Source organism: Sorex araneus, chromosome 3 (assembly GCF_027595985.1).
Source record: "Sorex araneus isolate mSorAra2 chromosome 3, mSorAra2.pri, whole genome shotgun sequence".
NCBI lineage: Eukaryota > Metazoa > Chordata > Mammalia > Eulipotyphla > Soricidae > Sorex > Sorex araneus.
Genome location: NC_073304.1, coordinates 122758942 through 122783340, shown reverse-complemented (window position 1 = coordinate 122783340; position 24399 = coordinate 122758942). Strand labels below are relative to the sequence as shown.

The 24399-nt window shown below is 47.0% G+C and overlaps 1 protein-coding gene across 1 annotated transcript in view; it reads right to left on the bottom strand.

The window, feature by feature from the left end:
* Window positions 1–23684, bottom strand: part of TMC2 (transmembrane channel like 2) — an 86773-nt gene extending 63089 nt beyond the window's left edge. The window contains exons 1-5 of the mRNA XM_055132138.1: window positions 23651–23684; window positions 23150–23197; window positions 14311–14617; window positions 13539–13691; window positions 6262–6352 (exon numbers count right to left, since the gene is read on the bottom strand). Coding sequence (XP_054988113.1) covers window positions 6262–6352; window positions 13539–13691; window positions 14311–14617; window positions 23150–23197; window positions 23651–23684 — 633 coding nt within the window. The remainder of the gene's footprint in view (window positions 1–6261; window positions 6353–13538; window positions 13692–14310; window positions 14618–23149; window positions 23198–23650) is intronic.
* Window positions 23685–24399: the final 715 nt, after the last annotated feature.

Here is a 24399-nt window from a genome sequence, read left to right as displayed (position 1 = left end):
GGTCCCCTGAGCACCGCCAGGGGTGATTCCTGAGTGAATGAGCCAGGAGTGACCCCTGTGCATTGCTGGGTGTGACCCAAAAAGCAAAAAAAAAAAAAAAGAAATCTGTGAGTGCAGCTTGCCAGAGTTAGACATTCAAGTCTTCACTTTCCAAACTCAGATGTGGATGAGAAAAAAGTCAGGGCAACAGAAACCCTTGCATTTGTCTACAACGTTGGTAAAATTTTGGATTTGGACAGTTTATATGAGAACTTAGAAATTCTATATTATTTCTGGTCTGGGAGATCAAGTTGGGTTAGCCACCTCTGATGCAATTTTCTTTATCTTAAGACAAAAAAGTTCAAGGTGGGGGTGGAACTGTCAGAACTGTCAAAAACCTTTGACAGAAAACCAAGTGCCTAAATCTGCTTGGTATTGGTGCTAAACTCTAAGGCTGGTGGAACTGGTAAACACAGCTCAGGCCACGGCTTCCAAAGCTTCTCCTGGAGAAATAACAGCTTTGTGTTTTTGTAAAGAGGTTTAGAAGGAATTTCTCCAGTTTATTTCTAGTTCAAACTCTCAGAGTTTATACCATTCAGAAACTTGAACCTCTGCCTGTCTACTGGGTGGATGCAAGAAACTCTCCAAGGGGATTCTCACTGAAAGCATCACCACCCGCAAAGAGACCCCTTTGGAATTCAAAACACTAATAGGAAAAAAAGAGGCTTATGGAGAAGAGTCTAAGAGCAGTTACTATTGTCTCCTAAGAAAGTGCTCAGGAAGGAAATAAAATTTCCCTTGTAAATTCACAGAAGGATCAAAGGGAAAATCTATATCAAAGAATCAAGTGGGGTTTCCAGATGGGAAGGCATTGACTGTACCCTGATTAGGCATCACAGTTGAAGAAAGGAAGCTGCCTGGCAGAAGAGGGAGGTGCTCACAGATGCATAGAAAAAGGAGTGATGAAAGGCTGGTTAATAATAATGGTAGAGATATCCTGAGTCAGAAAGCGAGGGATGTGGGAACAACAAAGGACGGGCATTGGAACACCAGGCCCATTCAACTCCTTTATCCAGTTCAGAATTTGTGTTTAAAATTATCTTCCTATGATAAAGAGAGGGAGTGCATGGCACTGAAGAAATGGGACAGTGAGTAGGGTGTTTCCTGGTTGTCCGCCTAGTACCCCATGTGGTCCCCCAAGCCTTCCAGAGGAGTCAGCCTTGAGCACTGCCAAGTGTGGCCTGAAAACCAAACAGAGAGAGAGGGAGAAGGAAAGAGAGAGAGAGAGAGAGAGAGAGAGAGAGAGAGAGTGTGTGTGTGTGTGTGTGTGTGTGTGTGTGAGAGAGAGAGAGAGAGAGAGAGAGAGAGAGAGAGAGATGGGGGCTGGAGCAATAGCACAGCGGGTAGGGCATTTGCCTTGCACACGGCCAACCCGGGTTCGATTTCCAGCATCCCATATGGTCCCCTGAGCACCGCCAAGGGTAATTCCTGAGTGTAGAGCCAGGAATAACCCCTGTGCGTTGCCGGGTGTGACCCAAAAAGAAAAAAAAGAGAGAGAGACACACACAGACAGACAGAGAGGACAGAGATAGATCAGATGGGGCGGGGGAGAGGGAGAGAGGGAGATCAGGATGAAGGTGCATGCCTTGCATGAGTCTGATCCCAGTTAGTGCTTTAGTAATTTATGGTTCCCTCAGTATCTCTATTTGCGGCCTTGGAGATTACTGAGTACTGTATGCTCATGTCAGGGTCCTGCAACAACCCCAGGTAGGGTGGCTGAATAGTCTTTGACACCATAGGGCTGGGCATCACTGCATCCTTGCAGCCCAAGAACTAAATTCTCTGGTCTAGTTGACTGGCTGAAAATTCACTAGGAGAGGCCCCAGGGCCCGCTGAGTAATGCTTGGGAGGCCCTTTCCAATTAAAAAAAAATTACATTAGGTTTATTTAATGTCTCAGGTAGGAAGGAAAAAATTTTTTCATCATCTGGCCGCTCCATGACCATTTTGGTTTCCATGGCATTTTTCATTTCAAATAAACAAATTGAAACTGGCATTGTGGTTTAACCTCCCAGGTAAATAATCTTTAAAAAAGATACAAGGCATTGCTGACGTGGACTTCAGAATTTCCAGTGCTTGCATCAATAATTTCTTCCTGTGAATTAATAATCCAGCATCTGGTTTTATATATCAGTCTCATCACATGAGAGACTATTAAAGTGAGTCCTTCCTGAGAGATGGATCCCCGGTAGGAAGGTTGATAAAATCAGTATAAAATATAGGCTTGCAAAGCTGAGGGTCAATAAGGGTAACGACTGTTGCCAAGTGAGGCTCTGGGAGACACCACTTGCCAGTTGGTTGCCTGGCAACCACTGATGTCTCCTGAAAACCACTGATGTATCCTGTGGATAGCTCAGTCTGGAAAATTCTGGTCTGAAGAAGGCACGGAGGCAGGGAGAGGTCTGCTGAGGGTTTACACTGAACCTCTCAATCCTCCTTGGTTCAGAACACTGACTTGGAGTGTGGCCCAGTGTAGACCCCCAACTGCCCAGAACTGTGTGAGATGGAGCTGCTCTCCAGCTATGGGAAGGGAAAAGATTTGAAAGAGTGGTCAGACAAGACACGGGCAAACATCCATCCTCTCAGTTGATGATAAGATAGCCTATGAAAAAGGCTGCTGATCCATAGTTTGTTTATTTGGGGGCTTCACCTGGCTCTGTGCTCAGGGTCACTCCTAGTGTGGATTGGGGGAGATTATATAAGGAGTGAGAACCTTCTCCACTGTGTTTCCTGCTGTCCTATCTCTCCGGCCACTGATCTGCTGTTTTTTTTTTTTTTCCTTTTTGGGTCACACCCGGTGATGCACAGGGGTTACTCCTGGCTCTGCACTCAGGAATCACTCCTGGCGGTGCTCAGGGGACCATATGGGATGCTGGGAATCGAACCCGGGTCAGCCAAATGAAAGGCAAATGCCCTACCTGCTGTGCTATCACTCCAGCCCCTGATCTGCTGTTTTAAAGATGTCATCTTTTAGCTTTCTAAATCAATGAGTAATGCTCTACACACAGACTCAGAGTTTAAGGAGAAGCTAGTCTGATTCATTTATCAATTTAAGGTGTAATCCTAATGTTAAGACCTGCAAGACAGAATGACTCTGTGTGCTCGCAGCATGGACTGCCAAATAAGTCTTATGAAAATGTATATAAAAGTCAAGCATATAAAAGTCATAAAGAAAACTTTGGAGAATCAAATCTGCCTGTGGAGTTAAAAATAATGCATTCGGACTGAGGGTACCTCAGATATAAGAGGAAGAATCTTGACAATAGAAAGAGAAAGATGTTTCCATAAAATTGAATCTTTACTGGAAGTTTTACATTGCTAGAACTGAAAGGATAATTTCTCTTTTTTTGGTGGGAGAGGGGTGGCAGGGGTGTGGGTGGGTGGGTGATCTTCCAAGCACTGGGCAGGGCAGGGCTCCCTGGGGCCACTCCTGGTGACACTCAGCCAGTAGTGCTCAAGCCCAGCAGTGCTAAAGGCCAGCAGAACCACTTCAGTAGTTTTGGGGGGAGCATGCAGCGCTGAGAATTGAGATTAGGGGCTCTGCAGGTCAGTCATGGGGCTTCATCCATTTGTGCTTTCTCCCCAGCTCTAAGAAGGATGATTTGTCACTGTTAGAAAGAATGTATGAGGATAACAACTCTTGTTCATTTAATGTGTAGTGCAAGAGTCATCTGCAAGAAAATTATAGAAGGAAAAAGAGTACTATAATCATCACCATCAATTAAAATCATTCTAGTTAGTAGAAATAAGTACCAGGTTTGCTCCATGGCTTGGAAGCCGGCCTCACATGCTGGGGGAAAGGGCAGCTCAGACAGAGAAGAGAACACCAAGTAAAGTGTGGTGGGAGGACCCGCTCGGGATGGGAGAGGCGTGCTGAAAGCAGACTATAGATTGAACACAATGGCCACCCAGTACCTCCACTGCAAACCACAACACCCAAAAGGAGAGAGAGAGAACAAAAGGGAATGCCCTGCCACAGAAGTGGGGTGGGGTGGGGGGGATGGGATGGGGAGGTGGGAGGGATGCTGGGATCACCAGTGGAGAACAGGCACTGGTGGAGGAATGGGTGCGCAAGCAGTGCATGACTGAAACACAAACACGAAAATATGTGGCTCTGTATCTGTACCCTCACGGTGATTCATTAATAAAAAAGTAAAAAAAAATTATTCTAGGGTTGCTAACCTACACTCTACAGGAAGAATGCTGTATTGCATTTAGAAGAGCTCAACAAAGATATATTTTAATATATAACCAGGTAAAACATGGCTAGAATAAATTACACATGATAAGGAAGAAACCAGATATAAAAAATTATGTCACATTGGCTATACCCAGTGGTGCTCAGGACTTACTCCTGGCTCTGCACTCAGTGATCACTCCTGGTGAATTCAAGGGACACTTTGGGGTGCTGAGGATCAAACCTGGGTTGGCCATGTACAAGGCAAGTGCTCTACTCATTGTACTATCTCTCTGACCCCAGATGTAAAAAACTAATACACAAATCTGTGACTTTCTTTCTTTCTTTTTTTTCTTTTTTGGGTTACACCTGGCGATGCTCAGGGGTTACTCCTGGCTCTGCACTCAGGAATTACTCCTGGCGGTGCTCAGGGACCATATGGGATGCTGGGAATCGAACCCGGGTTGGCCGTGTGCAAGGCAAACGCCCAACCTGCTGTGCTATCACTCCAGTCCCCCAATCTGTGACTTTCTTATATCCCAACAATAAGAGTTGTTAATAGATTATCCACTTGGCTGACCTGGGTTCGATTCTTCCATCCCTCTCAGAGAGCCCGGCAAGCTACTGAGAGTATCTGCCCACACGGCAGAGCCTGGCAAGCTAACCATGGTGTTATGCCAAAAACAGTAACAACAAGTCTCACAATGGAGACTGTTACTGGTTACAATTTGACCGATCGAGCAAATTGATGAGCAACGGGATGACAGTGACAGTGACGGTGACAATAGATTATCCATCCACAAATCAGTGAAAATATAAATTTTGTAGAAACAAATGACGAAAAAGAGCTATAAGAAGAAAATGACCAACTTTGACAAAAGTATAAAAGAAGACTTGGGAAATGCATAGCATTCTTGAATCTTTGAATGCAAAGATTAAATATAGTACAAATACCAAATTTTCCCAGATTAAATCAAGGATTAAAGAATTATGATGAGGGCTGGAGCGATAGCACAGCGGGTAGGGTGTTTGCCTTGCACGACCCGAGTTCGATTCCCAGCATTCCATATGGTCCCCCGAGCACTGCCAGGAGTAATTCCTGAACACAAAGCCAGGAGCAACCCCTGTGCATCACTGGGTGTGACCCAAAAAAGCAAAAAAAAAAAAGAAAAAAAATTCTGATGAAAATCTCAGTGGACTATTCTGGACCCTGGACTTTGACCAAACTTTGGTAGTTACTGGAGGGAAAGGATGGAATGAACAGAGGGATCTTTTTGGCATTGGTATTGGAGCTTTGGTGGTTTTGGGAATGTGAGCATTATACACATAGAAACAATAGGATGTCAACTCACTGCTGAAATATGTAATTCATAAATCAATTAAAAAGGGAAAATGTCGGGGGCTGGAGCAATAGCACGGCGGGTAGGGCGTTTACCTTGCACACGGCCGACCCAGGTTCAATTCCCAGTATCCCATATGGTCTCCCGAGCACCGCCAGGAGTAATTCCTGAGTGCATGAGCCAGGAGTAACCCCTGTGCATCTCGGGGTGTGACCCAAAAACCAAAAAAAAAAAAGGGAAAATGGTAGTTTTTCAAATTACTAAAGGACAGATCCTTCAGTGCATTTCACAATAAATATGCACTATTACCTGGGCCTGGATCAGAAGCCCAGATTATAATATAATGTAGTAAGTGGATTTACTCCTGCCCCCATCCACACCATGAGCACTTCTATGTCTGCCCCAAATCAAATGATGTGTCCTAATTTAATGTTTGGAAAATAAGGTCCCGGAGGTGGTATCATCCTCAGTTCTGTGAGTTTGGTTTTTCACTAGAAACATGAGATACATATAGGAAAATTGACAGGATATGGTTGACTTCCATTCCTGGATGAATTACAGTGGCCAGTCAGACTTCCCGCTGAGGATTTGCCGGGTGGGGGTAGCTAGTGTTCACGTGCAGTGAGGCTAGGTGAGTGTCTGTGACGGTCACCTAACGCAGAGGCTGAAAGAGCCCTTCCATGGGTGTGCTGCCTCAGTACCACACCTTAGCCATCAGCATCTTGTATGCGTAGAGTCGTTTGCCTTTTCCCCTTCCCAAGGCTCCTTCATACTTTTCCACAAATTCTTGGGCCTCCCTGGTTAGAAAAACAAAAATGGGCAGAAGTTTAATTTACATCTAACCAAAAGAAATGAAAGTTGTGAATGGGTATATGTGACCTAAAGTCTTTAGTAAAGAATTTTAAATTTTTAATATTTTAATTTTTTAAAAAATTAAAAAAATTTATAATGTAGGAGCACTGTTATTTATTCAGCCACTGATTAAACTGATTGAATTGGGCATGAACTCTGCATTCATTTTTTTTTGCTTTTTGGGTCACATCCAGCAATGCACAGGGGTTACTCCTGGCTCATACACTCAGGAATTACTCCTGGCGGTGCTGGGGGGACCATATGGGATGCTGGGAATTGAAATTAATGTTTCAATTAATTTCAATTTTTTTGAAATTGGGTCGGCCGCATGCAAGGCAAATGCCCTACCTGCTGTGCTATCACTCCAGCCCCTCCTTTCTTTTCAAAAGTTTTAAAATTTTGAAAGTTAGTCCACAATGTTTGATTACCTTCAATATTCTGGATGGTGGCTTATGGGCATGACCACTGGAGACTGGGTAAAGCGGGCAGTGTGACCCAAAGTCCTAAGTACTTTCATATGACTAGTTAGAAGGTAATTTTCATGAAAGCCGGGCTTTCTTTCTTTTTTTGCCAGAAGTTATCAAAATGCCAATAGTGCTTAGCATATGGTAGGGACTTATAGGCAGAATTTTAGTCCTCTTGCCTTTTAACTCCTAGTAATATACCTTTGACAAAGGGACTATGCAGATGTTCTAAAAATCAGTGACTTTCAAACAGGAAAAATATCTTAGATTACCTGAGAGTCCAATGTAATCCCCTAAGACTATAACCAAGTCCCTTGAACTGAGTAATGAAAAAAATTAACTCTTCTACAGATTGTTAATTTTTTACTATTGTTCTCCACTGACCAACTCAAGCTATCAAATCTCACACCCTCTTTTCATGATCATAGTTGAGCTTTGATTTCTTCATTTGTATAATAATGGAAAGAGGTACAAGATGATCTACAAACTTGTTTTGCAGTGCAAACAGTAATGAGTTGACTGATCATCAAATAAAGATATCCATCAATGACTTAAGGTCTACTTGTTATAATTTTCTTGAAATCACAGACTACCCACAGGAACTGTGCTACTCTCTTTTTGTTTATGTAAAGAATAACCCTGCTAGCTGGAATAATGAATTTGTGGTAGAGCCCAGTCTGATGACTGGTGCCATCTACATAATAATGTAAATTTTTGTACTAGTGTTAATGCCTCAGTGCCAAAAACAGTAACAACAAGTCTCACTTGGAGAGGTTACTGGTGCCTGCTCGAGCAAATCGATGAGCAACAGGATGACAGTGATACAGTGACAGTGATGAGTGCGTTTGCACTCATCAACCAAGAATTTGGAAACAAGCTCTTAAAACAGAAAATGAGAGTCAGAGAGATAATACAGGGTTTAAGGCATTTGCTCTGCATGCAACTGACTGAAGTTTTATCCCTGGCACTGTATGATCCCCTGAGCACTGCTGGGTATGGCCCCCAAACTGCACCTCTCTGCCCCATGCAACAAAGGAAAATTGGAAGAGCAAGGCAGAAGAGTCAGAGAGAAAGATAGGGCATAAGGCAATTCAGAGACACTAGAAATAGCAGCTTCTTGATCTTCTGTTCCTGGAAGGTATAATCCCTACAGGAAGCCAAGAGAAAGAAATGAAATTCCCACAAACCAGTGAGTTTCAAAGATAGTTTTGAGGCCCTGTTGGGAACAGCAACCCTGCCAAGATCTTGATTTCAGCCCTGTGAGATCCTAAGTTTGGTCACACCATGCTGAACTTCCGTGAGCGAATAAGTGAGCACTGTTTCAAACTCTTACGCATATGGCTATTGGCATATCAGTGCATGAGTGTTAAATGGGGGACTGAACATCTAGGAAGGCAGGATGAGAAGAATGTGGCTCTGTTTGTTTACTAGATGTTTGGGGAGGGGGCTGCAGCTGGTAAACACTGACTCTTGACTCTTTGCAACTTGGTCTGTCGGCTGTTAGCTTGTCAGTGATTCCAAACTGGCCAGGATGGGAGTATTCAGACTATGAAATCCAGCAAGTGTATACGAATCAGAATATCCAATAGGGGCTAGGAATGTGACTTAGGGGGTAGGGATTATGTGAGGTCCTGGATTTGATCCCCAGCATCATATGCACCCCACCCCTCAGCACTGCAGGGTGTGGCCCCCAAATCATGAAAAGATCTAATAGACCCCGGTCAGCAGACAGTGAGGGGGGACCAAGCCTTGGAGATCAGCACTGTAGCTGTCCTCCCATTGTTTATTAATTTGCTCGAGCAGGCACCAGTAACGTTTCCATTGTGAGACTTGTCATTACTGTTTTTGGCACATCGAATACAGCACAGGGTGCTTGCCAGGCTCTGCTGTGTGGGTGGGCTCTCTGAGAGGGATGGAGGAATTGAACCCGGGTCAGCTGCATGCAAGGCAAACGCCCTACCTGCTGTGCTATCGCTCCAGCCCTTGGAGATCAGAGGGACAGAAAATAACTTGAATGTGGGGAGGAACAATGGGGACATTCCTACAGGGGAAACTTGGCCCAAGACTTACAGTATATGTAGGGATTAGCCGAATGGCAAAACCCTTCCATACAGACAGCAGCTGGACCAGTAGGTTACTGGCTCATTACCTTTTAGTGCCCTCTGAGCCCGCCAGGAGTGATCCCTGAGAGCAGAGCCAGGAGTAAGCTCTGAGCACTGCTGGGTGTGGTCCCCCAAGCAAAGCAAAAGAAGAACCAAAAGCAGCTGGAATGGAGAAGACCCAAAGATAAGCCATGAAGGAAAGTGGGATACTTGAGTCGGGGGTGAGGAATCTTGGGAGAGGGAAGAAGGGGGGAAGCCTGCAGGGATGGAGACCCCGGGTACCAGCAGACTTGCAGCAGGGAGAGAGACGGGAATCTCTCCAGCTGCTCAGCTGGTAGTCCTTACCCATCCTCAGGCAGACAGGACCCTCCCTCGGGCCTGGACAGGCCAGACTAATGTGGAGAGCTAAAAGGCCATCAGGGGTTTTCACGGGCCTTGAGCTTTCCAGGCATCTGGAGATCACATTTCCATAAGCATCAAGGTTGCTCATTTTCCACTGTTAATAAAAGATGTGTTCCGGTGACACCTGAGTGGGGCTAAGATTCTCTTGGAGTGACAGATGGCTGTTCTGTTCCCAGGAGGAAAAGCCCAGTCTGGGGGGCCGGAGGAAGAAGAGACTGAGGGAAAGGGAGATGGCAAGGCAGAAAGCCAAGTCTGGAGCTGTTCCTCCACCCAAACGGATGCCATGCACCATGGGGAATGATTTAAATGAAAAGGAATCTAAACGCAATTTAAATCCGACCTCAAACTCCATTTCTCAGCTGCATTATCTTTTTCAAGTGCTCGCTAAGAGAACACGGACAGCTCTGTATCCCAGCTCCTCCGCTAGGGCAGATTTTTATCACGGAAGCACTTTCATCAGCCCAGACCGGTTCTGTGGGTCAGCATGAAACCGTTGCAAAAGCAATGAAAAGCCTGACTCTAAATTCAAATCGGCAAACTCCTCCCTGCTTGGGCCATTGACAACGTAAGAAATGTTATCCTTATCATGTCTTTCCCCCTTCATCCTATATAAGAATGATAACATCCCAGCTGAAACCTTCGTGAGAGGTCTTCCTCTCGAAAATGTGAATACATCAGAGCATACCTCTGAGGATCAGCCTTACAAAGAATTTATCAATCCATCACCCTCGTGCCCACCTGCCTTTTCTAAGAAAAAAGGAGACTTTCTTGTGCTTTTCAGATATAAACTGCTGTTTTCTGTGTGTGCAGAGGAGCTGGTTCTCTAAGACATGAGTCTGAAATCTTTCAAGCTTTCAGGCTTGTCACTAATAAAGCTTTTTGCCTACCTACCACCTCCTCTTGATTGATCGGCCCTCCCTGCAGTGCTGAACAGGACCTCTGATCTCGGGTTTCCAGGCACTGGCCCAAAGGCACCTAAAGTCCCCAGGGGGATGCTGGTCCTCCTGCAGCTGCATAGGAAGTAATGTCTGCAGGGCAGTGGCTTAAACTGTTTTCCAGAACCCTAGTGAGGGTCTGCTCTGTTTTTGTGCAGCCAGCAGTGAGACCAACTGTGTCAAAATATTGGCTGCCAAGATGATTTACACATTAAAGGGTGAAGGGTTTGGACTTGAGTAATGAGGAGACTCAGGTGTGGGAAGGAAGGTGGGGGAAGGGGGAAGGAGAATGGCTTGCTAGAGGGAAGGGAAATGAGAGTGACAATTAAGAGTGCAAACTGTGAGATGAACAAACAGAAACCTCTACTAATGAGGTCAGTTCTCAGCCACGCAGCACAGCGGACAGAACCCAACCTGAAGAGACACAGAAGAGATGAGTCTGGCATCTCCCACAGGAAGTGATGTTGCTCTGCTGCCCCAGTAACAGTTCAGCCAATGAGAGACAGCCTTAGCCCAGACCCAGTGACAGCTCAGCCAATGAGAGACAGCCTTAGCCCAGCCAGTGAAAAGCCACTACACTGGGTATTTCCAGTTTCTGCCAATGGGCTCTTGTCCCTCGGAACTTTTCTTTTTTTTAATTGAATTACCCTGAGAACAGTTACAAAGCTTTCCAGTTTAAGTCTCAGTCATACAATGATCAGACACCCATCCCTTCACCAGTGCACATTTTCCACCACCAAGAACCCAAGTATACCCCCATCTCACCCCTCCCCCTGCCTGTGTGGCAGATGATTTCCACTTTACTCTCTCTCTCCACTTTGATTACATTCAATATTTAGACAAAAGACCCACCATTATTATTTAGAATTTTCCCCAACAATCAGACCTGCCGAAAAGGCATCATTAGATAATTTGTTTTCTATTGCTGGTTATGAAGAATATATGATGATTTTGGACTTTTGATATTTTAGTAGTAAGTCTGGAGGGATTTCTGCCCAAAGCTGCTGGGTTCCGAAATTGGTTTGTGTGCCTCCGGGATCATGCCCATTCAGGAGTCAGAGGAACCATTCGTGGACGGCAACTTGGGGCCTCGTCAGGGCGTGGAGAAGGGCCCTCTCCACTTTTTTTTTAATAGTTTATTTTTAATTAGTGAGTCAACGTGAGGGTACAGTTACAGATTTATACATTTTTGTGCTCATGTTTCCCCCCATACAAAGTTCGATAACCCATCCCTTCACTAGTGCCCATTCTCCACCACCAGTAAACCCAACATCCCTCCCACCCTCCCCAGTCCCGTCTCCCCCCACCCCACACTGCCACTATGGCAGGGTATTCCCTTTTGTTCTCTCTCTCTGATTAGGTGTTGTGGTTTGCAATAAAGGTGTTGAGTGGCCATTGTGTTCAGTCTCTAGTCTATATTTGGCCCACATCACCCTTCCCCCACATGACCTCCGACCACATTTTACTTGGTGTTCCCTTCTCTGAGTTGTCCAGAATGAGATACCAGCCTCCAAGCCATGGAGACAGCCGCCTGGTACTATTTCTACTATTCTTGGGTGTTAGTCTTATAGTCTATTATTCTATATTCCACAGATGAGTGCAATCTTTCTATGTCTGTCTCTCTCTTTCTGACTCATTTCACTTAGCATGATACTTTCCATGCTGATCCACTTGTATGCAAACGTCATGACCTCATTTTTTCTAACAGCTGCATAGTATTCCATTGTATAGATGTACCAGAGTTTCTTCAACCAGTCATCTGTTCTAGGGCACTCCCTCTCCACTTTTTAAATGAACAATTTCTTTTCTTTTTTTTTTTTTTTGCTTTTTGGGTCACACCCAGCGATGCTCAGGGGTTACTCCTGGCTTTGCACTCAGGAATTACTCCTGGCAGTGCTTGGGGGACCATATGGGATGCCGGGGATCGAACCCGGGTCGGCCGCGTGCAAGGCAAACGCCCTACCTGCTGTGCTATCGCTCCGGCCCCTAAATGAACAATTTCTTTTGTTCTTTGGTTATGATATGGCTTTTCCCACTTGCTTTTTCTTTCAAATAAACACAGTTTGCTGGTAGAATAATTGGGTGCTTATTTAGGGTCAACAGCTTCTCCAACTCTGTGCCATAAAAACCAAGGAGGTATTGGGGAGAACATGGTAGTATCGGATGGGAATGTATTTAGGAGATGATGGGACATCAACCAGTGTGACTCTCATCCTCATCTCAAAACTGCAGCAGAGTCTGAGAATCATAAAGCACTTTGAATTCCAACCTTTCACAAAAAAGCCAGAAAAGCACTGGAGTTAATAGGAGGCAAAGGTGTGCACTTTACCACTGCCAGAACAAAATTCACAGAGCTTCACTGTAAGTTCAAGTCTGTATTAGGCACTGGGGATGGAGAATAGCTAAGACAGCCTCTCCCTGCTTGCACACTGGCAGTGTGAGAAACATTCTGGATGCAAAGAGAACACAGGAGAGTTTTGAACTTGGGGGAATGGTCATAAAAAAATTCTTCATACCGGGGCTGGAGCAATAGCACAGTCGGTAGGGCGTTTGCCTTGTATGCAGCCGACATGGGTTCGATTCCCAGCATCCCATATGGTCCCCTGAGCACCACCAGGGGTGATTCCTGACTGCAGAGCCAGGAGTAACCCCTGTGCATTACCAGGTGTGACCCCCCAAAAAAAGCAAAAAAAAAAATCTTCATACCCTTGAGGTACAGAGGACTGAAGGAGGTGTGTCACCAGACAAAAAGAGGCGGCGGCCAGGGGAAGGGTTGTGTGTTGTCATGAGTGCCATGACCCGCCGTGCTGCTGGGTGCAGGCCAACAACGTCCCGCAGTTAAGGCCAAGCTCACTCAAGCCTATTTTTGCTCTTTTGTCCCTTATCCCACACTCACCGACCCATCAGAGTGGTGCTTCTGCTGGTGATGGAGGGGAATACAGAGAGGCATGGTGAATCTCTCTTCTCATCAAGCCCCCTAGGGACTGAGCGAGGGAAGAGATTCCTACTAGTGCCTACTAGTAGGAAGGAATTGGTTCTTTATTGGGTGGGTGGTGCTCAGAGGCTACTCTTGGCTTTGTGCTCAGGAGTGGGCCCTCGTGGTGCTGAAGGACCATATACAGTGCCAGGATGAACTGAGGTAGGCATCATGCAAGGCAAACCCCCATCCATCCCCCGGGAATTGAGTTTTGTGGGTGTCTTGTGGGGCCCCCGTCAACCACCTCTCACCGGAGCTCCCTAAGCTTCCTTGCCATGGGCCAGGGCTTGTTCCTCATGGTGGCGATGAGCTTCTTCTTGTCTTCCACCTGCTCCAGAATCTGGGCCAGTTCCTCTTCAGTGAGCGAGTCGCCGGCAGAGGCGCCGGAAGCCAAGGAGGATGATCTAGGGGCCGAACCCGGGCAGAGCAGGGGGAGCGTCCTTAGACACTCTGGAACACAGAGGAGCTTGGGCAGGGTGGGAGGGCTGTGCTTCTGGCTCTGAGCACCCCTCCCTGCTCAGGGCTGCCCCCTAGAAGTCCCCAAGGATCCCCACACCCCCTGGTTGAGAAACACTGTTTGGAGAAATGTCGTATCTCAAAGAAGAGAACACAGGCCCAGATTGTGTGTGTGTGTGTGTGTGGGGGGGGGGGGGTCCTCGAGTCCTCTGATAATTTCTCAATTCAATTTTCTTCATTTCTCTCGCACACCTGCAAGAGGACTCATCTGCTGGGGGCCCGAGGAGCCACCCTGCTCTCATAGTCCCCCCACCCAGAGCTTCTTTCCACTTACAGACATGAGGCATCAAAGGGGAGAGTGCCCAAGTCCTACCCCACGGGCCCAAGCACTGGGCAGAGGCCAAGACACAGGCAAACAGAAGCTGTGGGAGGATTGGGCAGGGGGGGAATCCTTCCCCAGGGAGGGGGACTTGGGCTCCTCATCAGGGGAGGGGGAAGCGCTGGAAGAAAAGGGGGGGCTTTGACTGAAACCCAGCCACACCCCCTCCCCCCAGGGACCCCACACACCTGTGCTTCCTCGATTGCTTCCACATCTCCTCCTGATGCCTTGGCACCTCCTTTTCCTTCTTGGAGGGCGCTCTCTGCTTCCGCATGGAGGCCCTCCCGTCCCTCTTCCTCCTCCCCTGGGGGGTCCTCTCAGCCGCTCTCTGCTCCTCTCGCAGGCGCCCATGTCCCGTCGACTTCCTCCGGGGGGACCCTGGCCTTGGGCTGCCCCCTGCTTGCTCCTTCAGGCCCCGCTGTGCTCCTTGCCAGGCTGAGGCATCCTGGGCGTTGGACGTCCGCTTCCTGGAGGATCCCCTTCTGGACCTGTCACCTGCAGGGGCAGGAATGGACCGTGATGCAGTCACCACCTGGAACTCAGGAACGCCCTTCACCCCCTCCATTCCCCCCAGAAGTCACATTCCCGATGGGTCTTGAGTTCGTTGGCTCTAAAGGTCACCAGAGACTGGACAGGGAGTCTCTTTGCTGACCAGCCGTGCACCTACACCCCTCCTGACCCTCGACTGCAGCGCCAGACATGTGGCCTTCCTCCTCTGGGGTGTGTCGTTCTGGGGAGCCAGGGCTGAATGCTGCTCTGGCCCCCTGGAGCAGGCCCGGCCACGCCATGTGTTCTGCATGCGTCGGCTGGATGTTGGTGCTGCTTCTGGTCCCACACTTTGGGAAAGGTTCTCTGGAGAGTTCAGGTTCACTGCAGCAGAGCCCAAGTGGGGATCCTGCGCATGTGACTTACGTAGAGGGCTGCTTGGGAGACAAGGATGAGGGACAGGCCCTGGCAAAGGTCAGTGTTGAACATGGGCCAGTGCTCAGGAGCTGCCCCTGGCTCTGTACTCAGGGATCACTCCTGGTGGTCCTCAGGGAGCCATATGAGGTACCAGGTGTTGAACGAAGATCAATATGAGACACGTGGACCTTCGTCGCTGGCCTGTCTCTCTGGCCCTCCTCATCGAGTTTTGAGGATATGGAAGAGATGAAGTGTGACCAAGTCTGGGATGTGAGAGTTCCAGGACTGAGCTTCACTCAGACCTGAGGAAAGTGACCAGAAGGCAGAGACCTCTATGGGAACACCACAGGAGGAAGGTGGGTGCACGGCTGTGGGGCTGGAGAGCAAGTGGGTGTTGGGGAAAGATGGGCCTTCGTGGGAGGGGACCAATGGCTGGGCAGAGGGGGACTCTCAGATGCAGGAGTTTACGTCTAAAGGCTGGAACAGTACTGGTCCAGAGCTGATGAGGGCTGTTCCAAAGCATGGGCTTTCAAAACTACCATGCAGAGGTGTCTAGCGAACGGGGACAAGTTAGCCACTATGCCAGAGCTGATGTAATTTGTTTTGTGCTTTTACAAATCTCCCATTCAGTCATTCAAGCCCAAATGCAGGGGATTTCTCACTAAAGATACTTGATTGGAAAATGCTTTTTCTCCCCCCACGAAGAAATTGCAAACATATAGTTAGAGAGAAAATTGCTTTTTCTTGACTAAGATGGTACAAAATGAGGTGATTGAGGGCCCCGGGGGAGAACTCAAAGGGCTAGAATGCTTGGTTTGTGTGCTGGAGCCTGACTGTGATCCCTGAAACCACATGGCCTCCTGAGCACTGCTGCGAGTAACCTTTAATTGCTGAAGCAGGAGTAGCCTCACAGAGAATTACTGGGTGTGGGCCCAGAACAAACAAGCAACAAAAAGTGAAATGATTAGTCTAGTTTTCATTCCCATGGAGTGGAAAGACCTCAGAAGCCATTATTCACATCTTAACAACAAGGGGAAAAAAGCCAGCTGAAAACCAGCAATTCTTCTTAATGTCACTTGATAATTGAGTTTACAGGCCATCTAGAGCCCCAGAAACCAGAGACAGAAGCTGAGAATTATAGTTTACTTGGAGCAGAAATCTTTGACAGGAGCCATTACTGGTGGTGTTCAAAGAGAACTCATACGTACACACACATACACACATATGTATACCCACATATAAATATAATATCTATAATCAGTTAGGCACTCAGACATGGAAATGATTGTCATGAAGGAAAAGAATGATTATTCTCAAATATTCCGGACACACAGGGCATTCCGTGCCATTCCACATGGACAGCACCAGATCCAGTAGGAAGCAGAAACCATGAGGGAAAATGTGAGCAAGAGTTTGTATTACTGGGGCTGGAGCAATAGCACAGTCGGTAGGGCATTTGCCTTGCACGAGGCCAACTCGGGTTCGATTCCCAGCATCCCATATGGTCCCCTGAGCACCGCCAGGGGTGATTCCTGACTGCAGAGCCAGGAGTAATCCCTGTGCATCGCCAGGTGTGACCCAAAAAGAAAAAAAAGAGTTTGTATTACTGTTTTGGAGGGAAGAGAGGGTGAGGCAGGGTAAACACTGCAACTGGTTGCCTTTAAGTTTTGAGGGCTCTGGGAAATAGGGCTTGCTCCTAGTTGTCTAGCACCTGAGGTAGCTAGCGCAGGTGACTAGTAGTCCAGGATGTGAGGAGATAGTTTGCATTATAAGCTCTGAGTTGGTGGGCTTGCATAGGAAAGCATGCTTGAGTATTTTCTATCTCTAGGAATTAGCTAAAACTGGGAGGGACAGCCCCTCCAGGGTCTGTTAAATCCTTAGATGCATCAGAATTCAGGAAGTAAAGGGCATGGTTAATGAACACAGGAGGAAAACAAGCTTCCCCAATGAATTGCTGGAGCTCGGTGTAGACTAGCTTGAGAATAAAACATATGGCAGCCCAATTTTGCAGGAAGGGGCACACTTTGCTGAGTTTGATCCCCAGATTCTCACACTGAAAATCAGAGGAAAACACTTGTGCTTCTGGTACTGGAGGGGGAAAGGAAGCATCCTGAAATACTGACCATAACCCAGAATATCCTGCTTTCCTTAGCAAAGTCCCTTCCTCGAGGGAAATTTACAGGGTGAGTCTAACTGGACTTTTATCAGCCTAACTGACCTGGAGGATGAGACTCCAATCACTTCTACCCTCCCGTCTCCCCTAAGAAGCATTTATGAGTCATAGCTTACAGGCACAGGCTTATTAAGAGACTGAAATCTAATCGCAGGATAATGGAACCCTTTCATTGTCCCCATAGCTAACCGCTCCATCAATGGGGCTGCTGTATAATAAGGGGTGCAGGGGTTGGGGACGTGGCCCATAGGCCTCTAAGCAGTGCTGGGAGTGGTCCCCTGAACACCACTCTGAGTACCCCCAGTCCCCACGGGAAACAGAACAAAATAAGTAAATCAAATTTCTTAAACTAGGATGACAGCTGAAGCAAATGCAAGACTCAGGCTCAAAAACAAAATTAAGTTTCTAGGGAAACTCAAAAATGAGAGAGAGGAGAACAAGGGTACTAAAGGAAATTGAATTCCCTGACACCTACAGCTACAGCAAATAATAAACACAGCTTACCTCCTAGCCAGATAAATAAAATGCCTTATACCAAGGACCTATTTACCTTGGTTCTTTTTATCCTGGAACCAACCCAATTGATTTTCAACAACAATAAAAATTAAAAAAATCACAGGTCATATTAAACAATAAAAAACCCCTCCCACCCCACCATAATTTATTGTTGTTGGTTTTGTGTCTTTTGTTGTTGTTGTTGTTTTTGTTTGCTTTTTGAACCCGGAAATGCTCAAGGGTTACTCCTGGATCTGCACTCAGGAATCACTCCTGAAAGTGCTCAGGGGACCAATGGGATGCTGGGGATTGAACTTGGGTTGGCCAAGTTCAATTGCCCTACCTGCTGTACTATTGCTCCAGCCCCACGATAATTTAAAGGACAGAGAAAACATTAGAACCAGACTTGGTTATAGCAGAAATTTTGGAATTAGTCCAGGAATATGATACAATTATGGTTATTATGCAATGTATTTAATGGAAGAAGTAGGCAGCATTCAAGAATAGATTAATAATATAAGGAAGAGAGATAGAAGTGCTAAAATAAGAATCAAAAGGAAATGATGGAAACCCAAAACACTATAACAGAAATGAAAAAAGCCCTTTGGTGGTCTTTTTTGGTTTGTTTATTATCATTTATTTATTTAGCAATCAGAAATTATCAGTAAAAGAGAAGGTATAATGATATAATGATAGAAAATTCCAAAACTGAAAAACAGAAAATTTTGAACAGTATTTTGCAACCACTGATCTGCAAAAAAGTGATTGCATTTTGACATATGCTATACTTGGATCACATAATATTGCTATTATATATGTTGTTATTTCTTATAATAAATAATGCTTTAAAAATTTTCTGCCATAGCAATTCATGAATTCTCCTACTTCACTGTTCTGAAATGTGAAAAAGTTGAAAGTCACTGGAATGGAATAGTCAAGAATTTTGAGGCAATAATATGGAACGATAGCACAGAGGGTAGGGTGTTTGCGCTGATGTGGCCGACCTGGGTCCGCCTCTCTCGGAGAGCCTGGCAATCTACAAAGAGTATCTCACCTGCAAGGCAGAGCCTGGCAAGTACCCGTGGTATATTCAATATGCCAAAAACAGTAACAACAAGTCTCACAATGGAGACGTTACCGGTGCCCGTGCAAACAAATCGATGAGCAAAGGGATGACAGTGACAATAAGATGCATTACATACCTAATGGTTATATCAGATACCAGAAAAAGAAAGGAATATAAGTATGTGAAGTAATTATGGTTAAGAATTGTTCAAAATTAGTGGAAAACATCAAACTACAGATCTAGGAAATTCAGACTACCAACCAAGATAAATGCAAAAAAAAAATCTTTACTTGACATAAATATTCAAATAACAAAAAACAAAAACCATAGAGAAAAATCTTGAAAAAAGCTGAGTAGTGGAGAGAGGTGTAGACTCATCTACAGTGATTCAAGATTAGGATCCTACAGGAATTTCTCTTCAGAAAAGAGGCAAACAAGAAGAGAAGGAAATAAAATATTTAAAATGCTAAAAGGAAAAGAGCTCCACAACCTAGCATTCTGTAGCCAGCAAAATTACTCTTCAAAAGTGAAGAAATAGGGGCTGGCGTGATAGCACAGCGGGGAGGGCGTTTGCCTTGCACGCGGCCGACCCGGGTTCGATCCCCAGCATCCCATATGGTCCCCTGAGCACTGCCAGGGGTAATTCCTGAGTGCAGAACCAGGAGTAACCTCTGAGCATCGCCGGGTGTGACCCAAAAAGCAAAAAAAAAAAAAAAAAAAAAAAGTGAAGAAATAAAGACTTTCTCTGGTAAATAAAAATGCAGTGGCTCTGCCTTTCAAGCAATACATTTTATAGAAAGAAAAAAAATTGAAGGCCCCAAACTTACTTTTTTTTTTTTTTAATAATGTAGTTGAGACTGGAGCGATAGCACAGGGGGTAGGGCGTTTGCCTTGCACGCGGCTGACCCATGTTTGATTTTTTCGCCCCTCTTGAGAGTCCGGCAAGCTACTGAGAGTATCCCGTCCGCACGATGGGTTGGAGGAGTCGAACCTGGGTCAGCCGAGTGTAAGGCAGATGCCCTACCTGCTGTGCTATGCTCAAGTCCCCAAGGATTCAGAGAGACCACTAATAACAGGCGGAGAGTCACACACCATTCTAACACCAACTGAAGGAAAGCTGGAGTAAGTTTTCATTTCAGACAAAGTAAAGAAAATTACCATGGGTAGCTGGGGCATTGCGTAACTTTTAAGAGGTCAGACTTCTAAGAAGACAGCAGTCCTTAATGCAGACATTCTCAACAGCAGTGCACCAAAACATGTGAAGCAAAAATTGCAAGAAGAAATAGACAAATCCATTATTTTATATGGAGACTCCAGTGCCCCTGCACTAGATATTGATAAATGAAGCAGACAGAAAAACAGTAAGGGTGTAGCTGAACTGAAAAGTACCATCAATCAGCTCATTCTAATTTACATTTATGGGACACATCATCGAACAGCAACAGAAAACACATTCTTTTTGGGCATACATGGACCAGCCACCAGAGTAGATGATCTTCTGGCCTCTATGTTAATAAATGAAAATCATATATAAAGTAGGTGCTAAAAAATAAAATAACCTATAAATTGATAACAGAAAGATACCAAAATATTTGGAGAAACACTATTCTATAACTGGATAGAGAAAAAAAATTTAGAGAAATTGAAATAAAATGAAACTTATCAAAATGTGTGGGATTCAGTAAAAGCAGGGCTCAGAGAGAAATGTACATTATTGAATGCATATACTTGGAAGAGTGAAAGCAATCACCTAAGCTTCTACCTTAGTAGACTAGGAGAGAACAAGTTAAATCCCAGGAAAGCAGGAGAAAAATAATTATAAAAGTTAGAGTGGTAATCAATAAAATCAAAAACATAAAAGTAAATGGAGAAAGAAAGCATGAAATCAAAAGTTGGTTCTTTGGAAAGGTGAATAATACTGATAAACCTTCATTGTACCGAGGGGTGAGAAACTGTGTATCACTGAACAAGTCTCTGAGAGGGGCCAGAGGAGCAGAGGGGAGGAAAAGGAGAAGGAGCACGAAGACCAACCACACTGCTTGAGAAGAATGGATATGAGGGGCCAGAGAGATAGCACAGTCTGGAAGGCTCTCGCCTTGCAAGCAATCAACCAGGTTTGGTTCCTGGCATCCCTGAGTCCTGCAAGGAATGATCCCTGAGTCCCGAGTGCAGAGCCAGAAATAAATTCTGAAACACAGCTAGGTCTGGCCCCAAACTACACACACACACACACACACACACACACGTGCCCGCGCCCGAGCGCGCACATACACACGATTGGATAGTAAAATCAGTATAGGCTGAGAGATAATGCAGCAAGTAAGGTGCTTGCCTCACATATAACTGACCCACTTTCCATCTCTAGCACCACATATTATCCTCAAAGCACCGTCTGACCCCTGCCAGGAGTGATCCCAGAGCATCAAATCAGCTCTGAGCATAGCCTGGTATGGCCCAATCTGTACTTTTTCCCCCCAAAAGGATCAATATATCTTTGTTGTCTCTTTCGAACGCTGTGTGTCTTCAATCAGTGAATAAAACTTTTGTTTTTGTTTCTGATAGTGAACTGCATCAAACATTCTACCAAGAGTTGTAGATGTAATGTGGTGGGGGAGAGAGTCAGACTTTTTTTTTTTTTTTTTTGCAAGCTGCAATCCTGCTGTAAGCTCATTTCCAACAGAACATACCCCACATGAGAGGTGGAAAAGAAGGCAGAATGTGCCCTTCGGTCTTTCCCAAGTTTACGCAGAACACAAGCTGTTTTTATTTTTTAAAATGTTTAGCTTTTGTTTCATAGTCAGACTTCAGTGGATGTCACATAATGCCTAAGTGAGGAGCTAGAAAGGTATTTATCTCCTCATGATGACACCCAAGTCCAGTGCTCACTCCCTAGCCCTGAGAGCACTCCTGTCTGGACACTTGGCTGACCCAGAGCATTTAGGGCAAACTCAGGCTGAGGAGCAGGTCAGGTACCCTGCAACTGGTGGGGGGATCTTCCTCTTTAAGGGTGGTTGCCAAATGGTTCTGGAGAAGGGCTCTGACTCCCCCTTTTGGCGAATGCAGTAACAATTGCAATTATTTGGGGAAAGATTTTTGTCTTTTCAGACTTTTTATTCCCTCCATGTAGATCCCAACCTTCACAGTCTACAGTCCTCCGCTCTACCAGCTGAGTCATCAAAGGGAGCATTGGAGTGATAGCACAGCGGGTAGGGCGTTTGCCTTGCACGCGGCTGACCCAGGTTCGATTCCTCCATCCCCCTCAGAGGGCCTGGCAAGCTATGAAGAGTATCCCGCCCACACGGCAGAGCTTGGCAAGCTACCCATGGCGTATTCGATATGCCAAAAACAGTAACCACAAGTCTCTTAATGGAGACATTACTGGTGCCCACTCGAGCAAACCAATGAGCAATGGGACAACAGTGACACAGTGCTACAGACCACAAAAAAGAAACCAGGACATCTCAGAGGTAACTCCAGACAAGACTGGAAATAAGGAATCTTGAAGTAACTGGGATTCATTTAATTCCATGGACACCCAATAATAATGGCGGCCCCTGAGCATCTAATGCCAGAAGGGACGTTTTAACATCTGGACTCATTTCCTGTCTTCAGTGGGGAAAGGGACATGGCAGGGGCTCTGGTGGAGGTAAAGGACACATTTTTTTGAGTGACTCCATTTAGTCCAGCTCAGGGGACTTGCTGTATAGACCGTAATGAAGTCAGACACTTCTTCTGGGGATGCCACATTGGGAGCCACGAATGCAGCACCTGGAGGCCAGCCAGGGAAGTGGCACGTGAAGAGCCAGGAGCCCATTTGCTCCCTGAGACGCTCCTTCCTCACCTCCTGCCTGGGAGGTGAGGAAGAGGAATGTCACCTCCTCGAATGTCACAACATGTCTAGATCTTCAGTGCCTGGCGTCCAACCACCTGGGCCACTGAGGGGGTCTCCTCCCTCCTGTGCCTTCCGTGGCTCCTCTTGGGGCAGGTTACCCTCCCCCCAGGTAAATCCTTCACCAGTCCCCAAAACGGGGAAGGCACCGAGCACCCTCTACCATTCTGGTTGGTCAATCTGGGGAATCAATCTTGGCGTCTACTTTCCAACATGTCCTCAAGACTGGTGACAGTCTAACGTGTCCCAAGGCTCAAAGTGATTCTCACTCTGGGGGTGTCCCTTGGCACCGGGGCTGAGGACAGACCTTCTCTCCAGCCCCTTGCCTCCTCTCCAGTGGGACGGCCAGCCTGGGAGGTGCCTGGTGTCATGCTGAGTGGACGGGAGGGGAGGAGAAGGAGGAAGGAGAAGACGCAGCCCTGGACCCCGGAGCTGAGCGGGCACTGCAGGCTGCCCGGGATTGCATCTCCCTGTCATCATGTCACTCCACCCCTGTCTCACCTCTGCCCGCAGAGCTGCTCCTCGTCCGCCCTCTCGCTCCACTGCCTGCTGTAAGAGAACAAAAGGGGCGAAGGGTGAGAGTGGGGCTCCTTGCCTGCCCTTCAGCCCTCAGCTGCCTCACACAGGAACCCAGCTTGGATGGATGTTGTAAATAAGTTCCCAGGACCGCTCTTCCTGATATTTTCCTGACACTGCTCCACGTTTAACAATCCTCAGAACCCCCTGCCCAGATGGAGAGGAGAGGGAATCTGCTCTGGGAAGGTGACATTTGCCTGCCCAGGGGTATGGGTGCTGCAGCCCGGACCTCCAGGGCTCTGTGTTCCCTCCTTTGTCCATCCTGGCAAGAGCCCCGCAGGAGGGCTCAGCTCAGGGCCAGGCGGGAGAGGAAGAATCGCCAGCCAGAGGGTGCTCAGTGCAAGTGGCAGCCAGGAGGCAAAGCCAGGTGCCCTTCCCGCCCCTCTGTCCTTTGCTCTGGCCCCGCAGAGGGAAGGGTGCACTCACCTTTGTCCCCCAGGTCCTGGAGCTGGCGGCTCATGGTCAGCGAGGCTCCCTTTCAGCACCCCCCTGGCCCCCACCCCCGCTCAAGCTGGTTCACGCTTGCTCAGCCTCCTCCCTCTTCAGCCGGGGCTACCTTGCTGCCCACATGGTGGCCAACCTCCCCTCTGGGGAGCCAGCCGGGGGCCCCTGCGCTGGTTTAGAATGGAATGTGGCTGGAGCAGCAATGTGGGTGGTGGGGAGAGCAGCGGCTGGCTGGGAAGGTGAGGAGGTGGGTCCCTTGCTCCTCAATCCCGCCAAACACTCATCCTCTCAGGTTTCCCGGTAGGAGGCCTCACATTTCAGGCATCACTTACTGGGGAAGGGGGGGATTGCCAGGAACTGCCAGTCCCAGCCCTGGGAGGTGTGAGGAAACCCTGGGTTGCTTTCCTCTGTCTTGAGTCTCTGGTTCGGACAGACCTCAGGAAATTTCTACAGTGTTGGTGCAGGTTAGCCCTGGGGATAAAGGCAGGCCCTCAGACTGACTCTGGGCCTCTGCCTCCCTAGGACAGAGAAGGCCTCAGAACTCTCAGGGTATTAGTCTCACATTATGTATTTTTTTTCTTTTTGGGTCACACCCGGCAATGCACAGGGGTCACTCCTGGCTCTGCACTCAGGAATTACCCCTGGCGGTGCTAGGGGACCATATGGGATGCTGGGAATCAAACCCGGGTCGGTTGCGTGCAAGGCAAACGCCCTACCCGCTGTGCTATCAC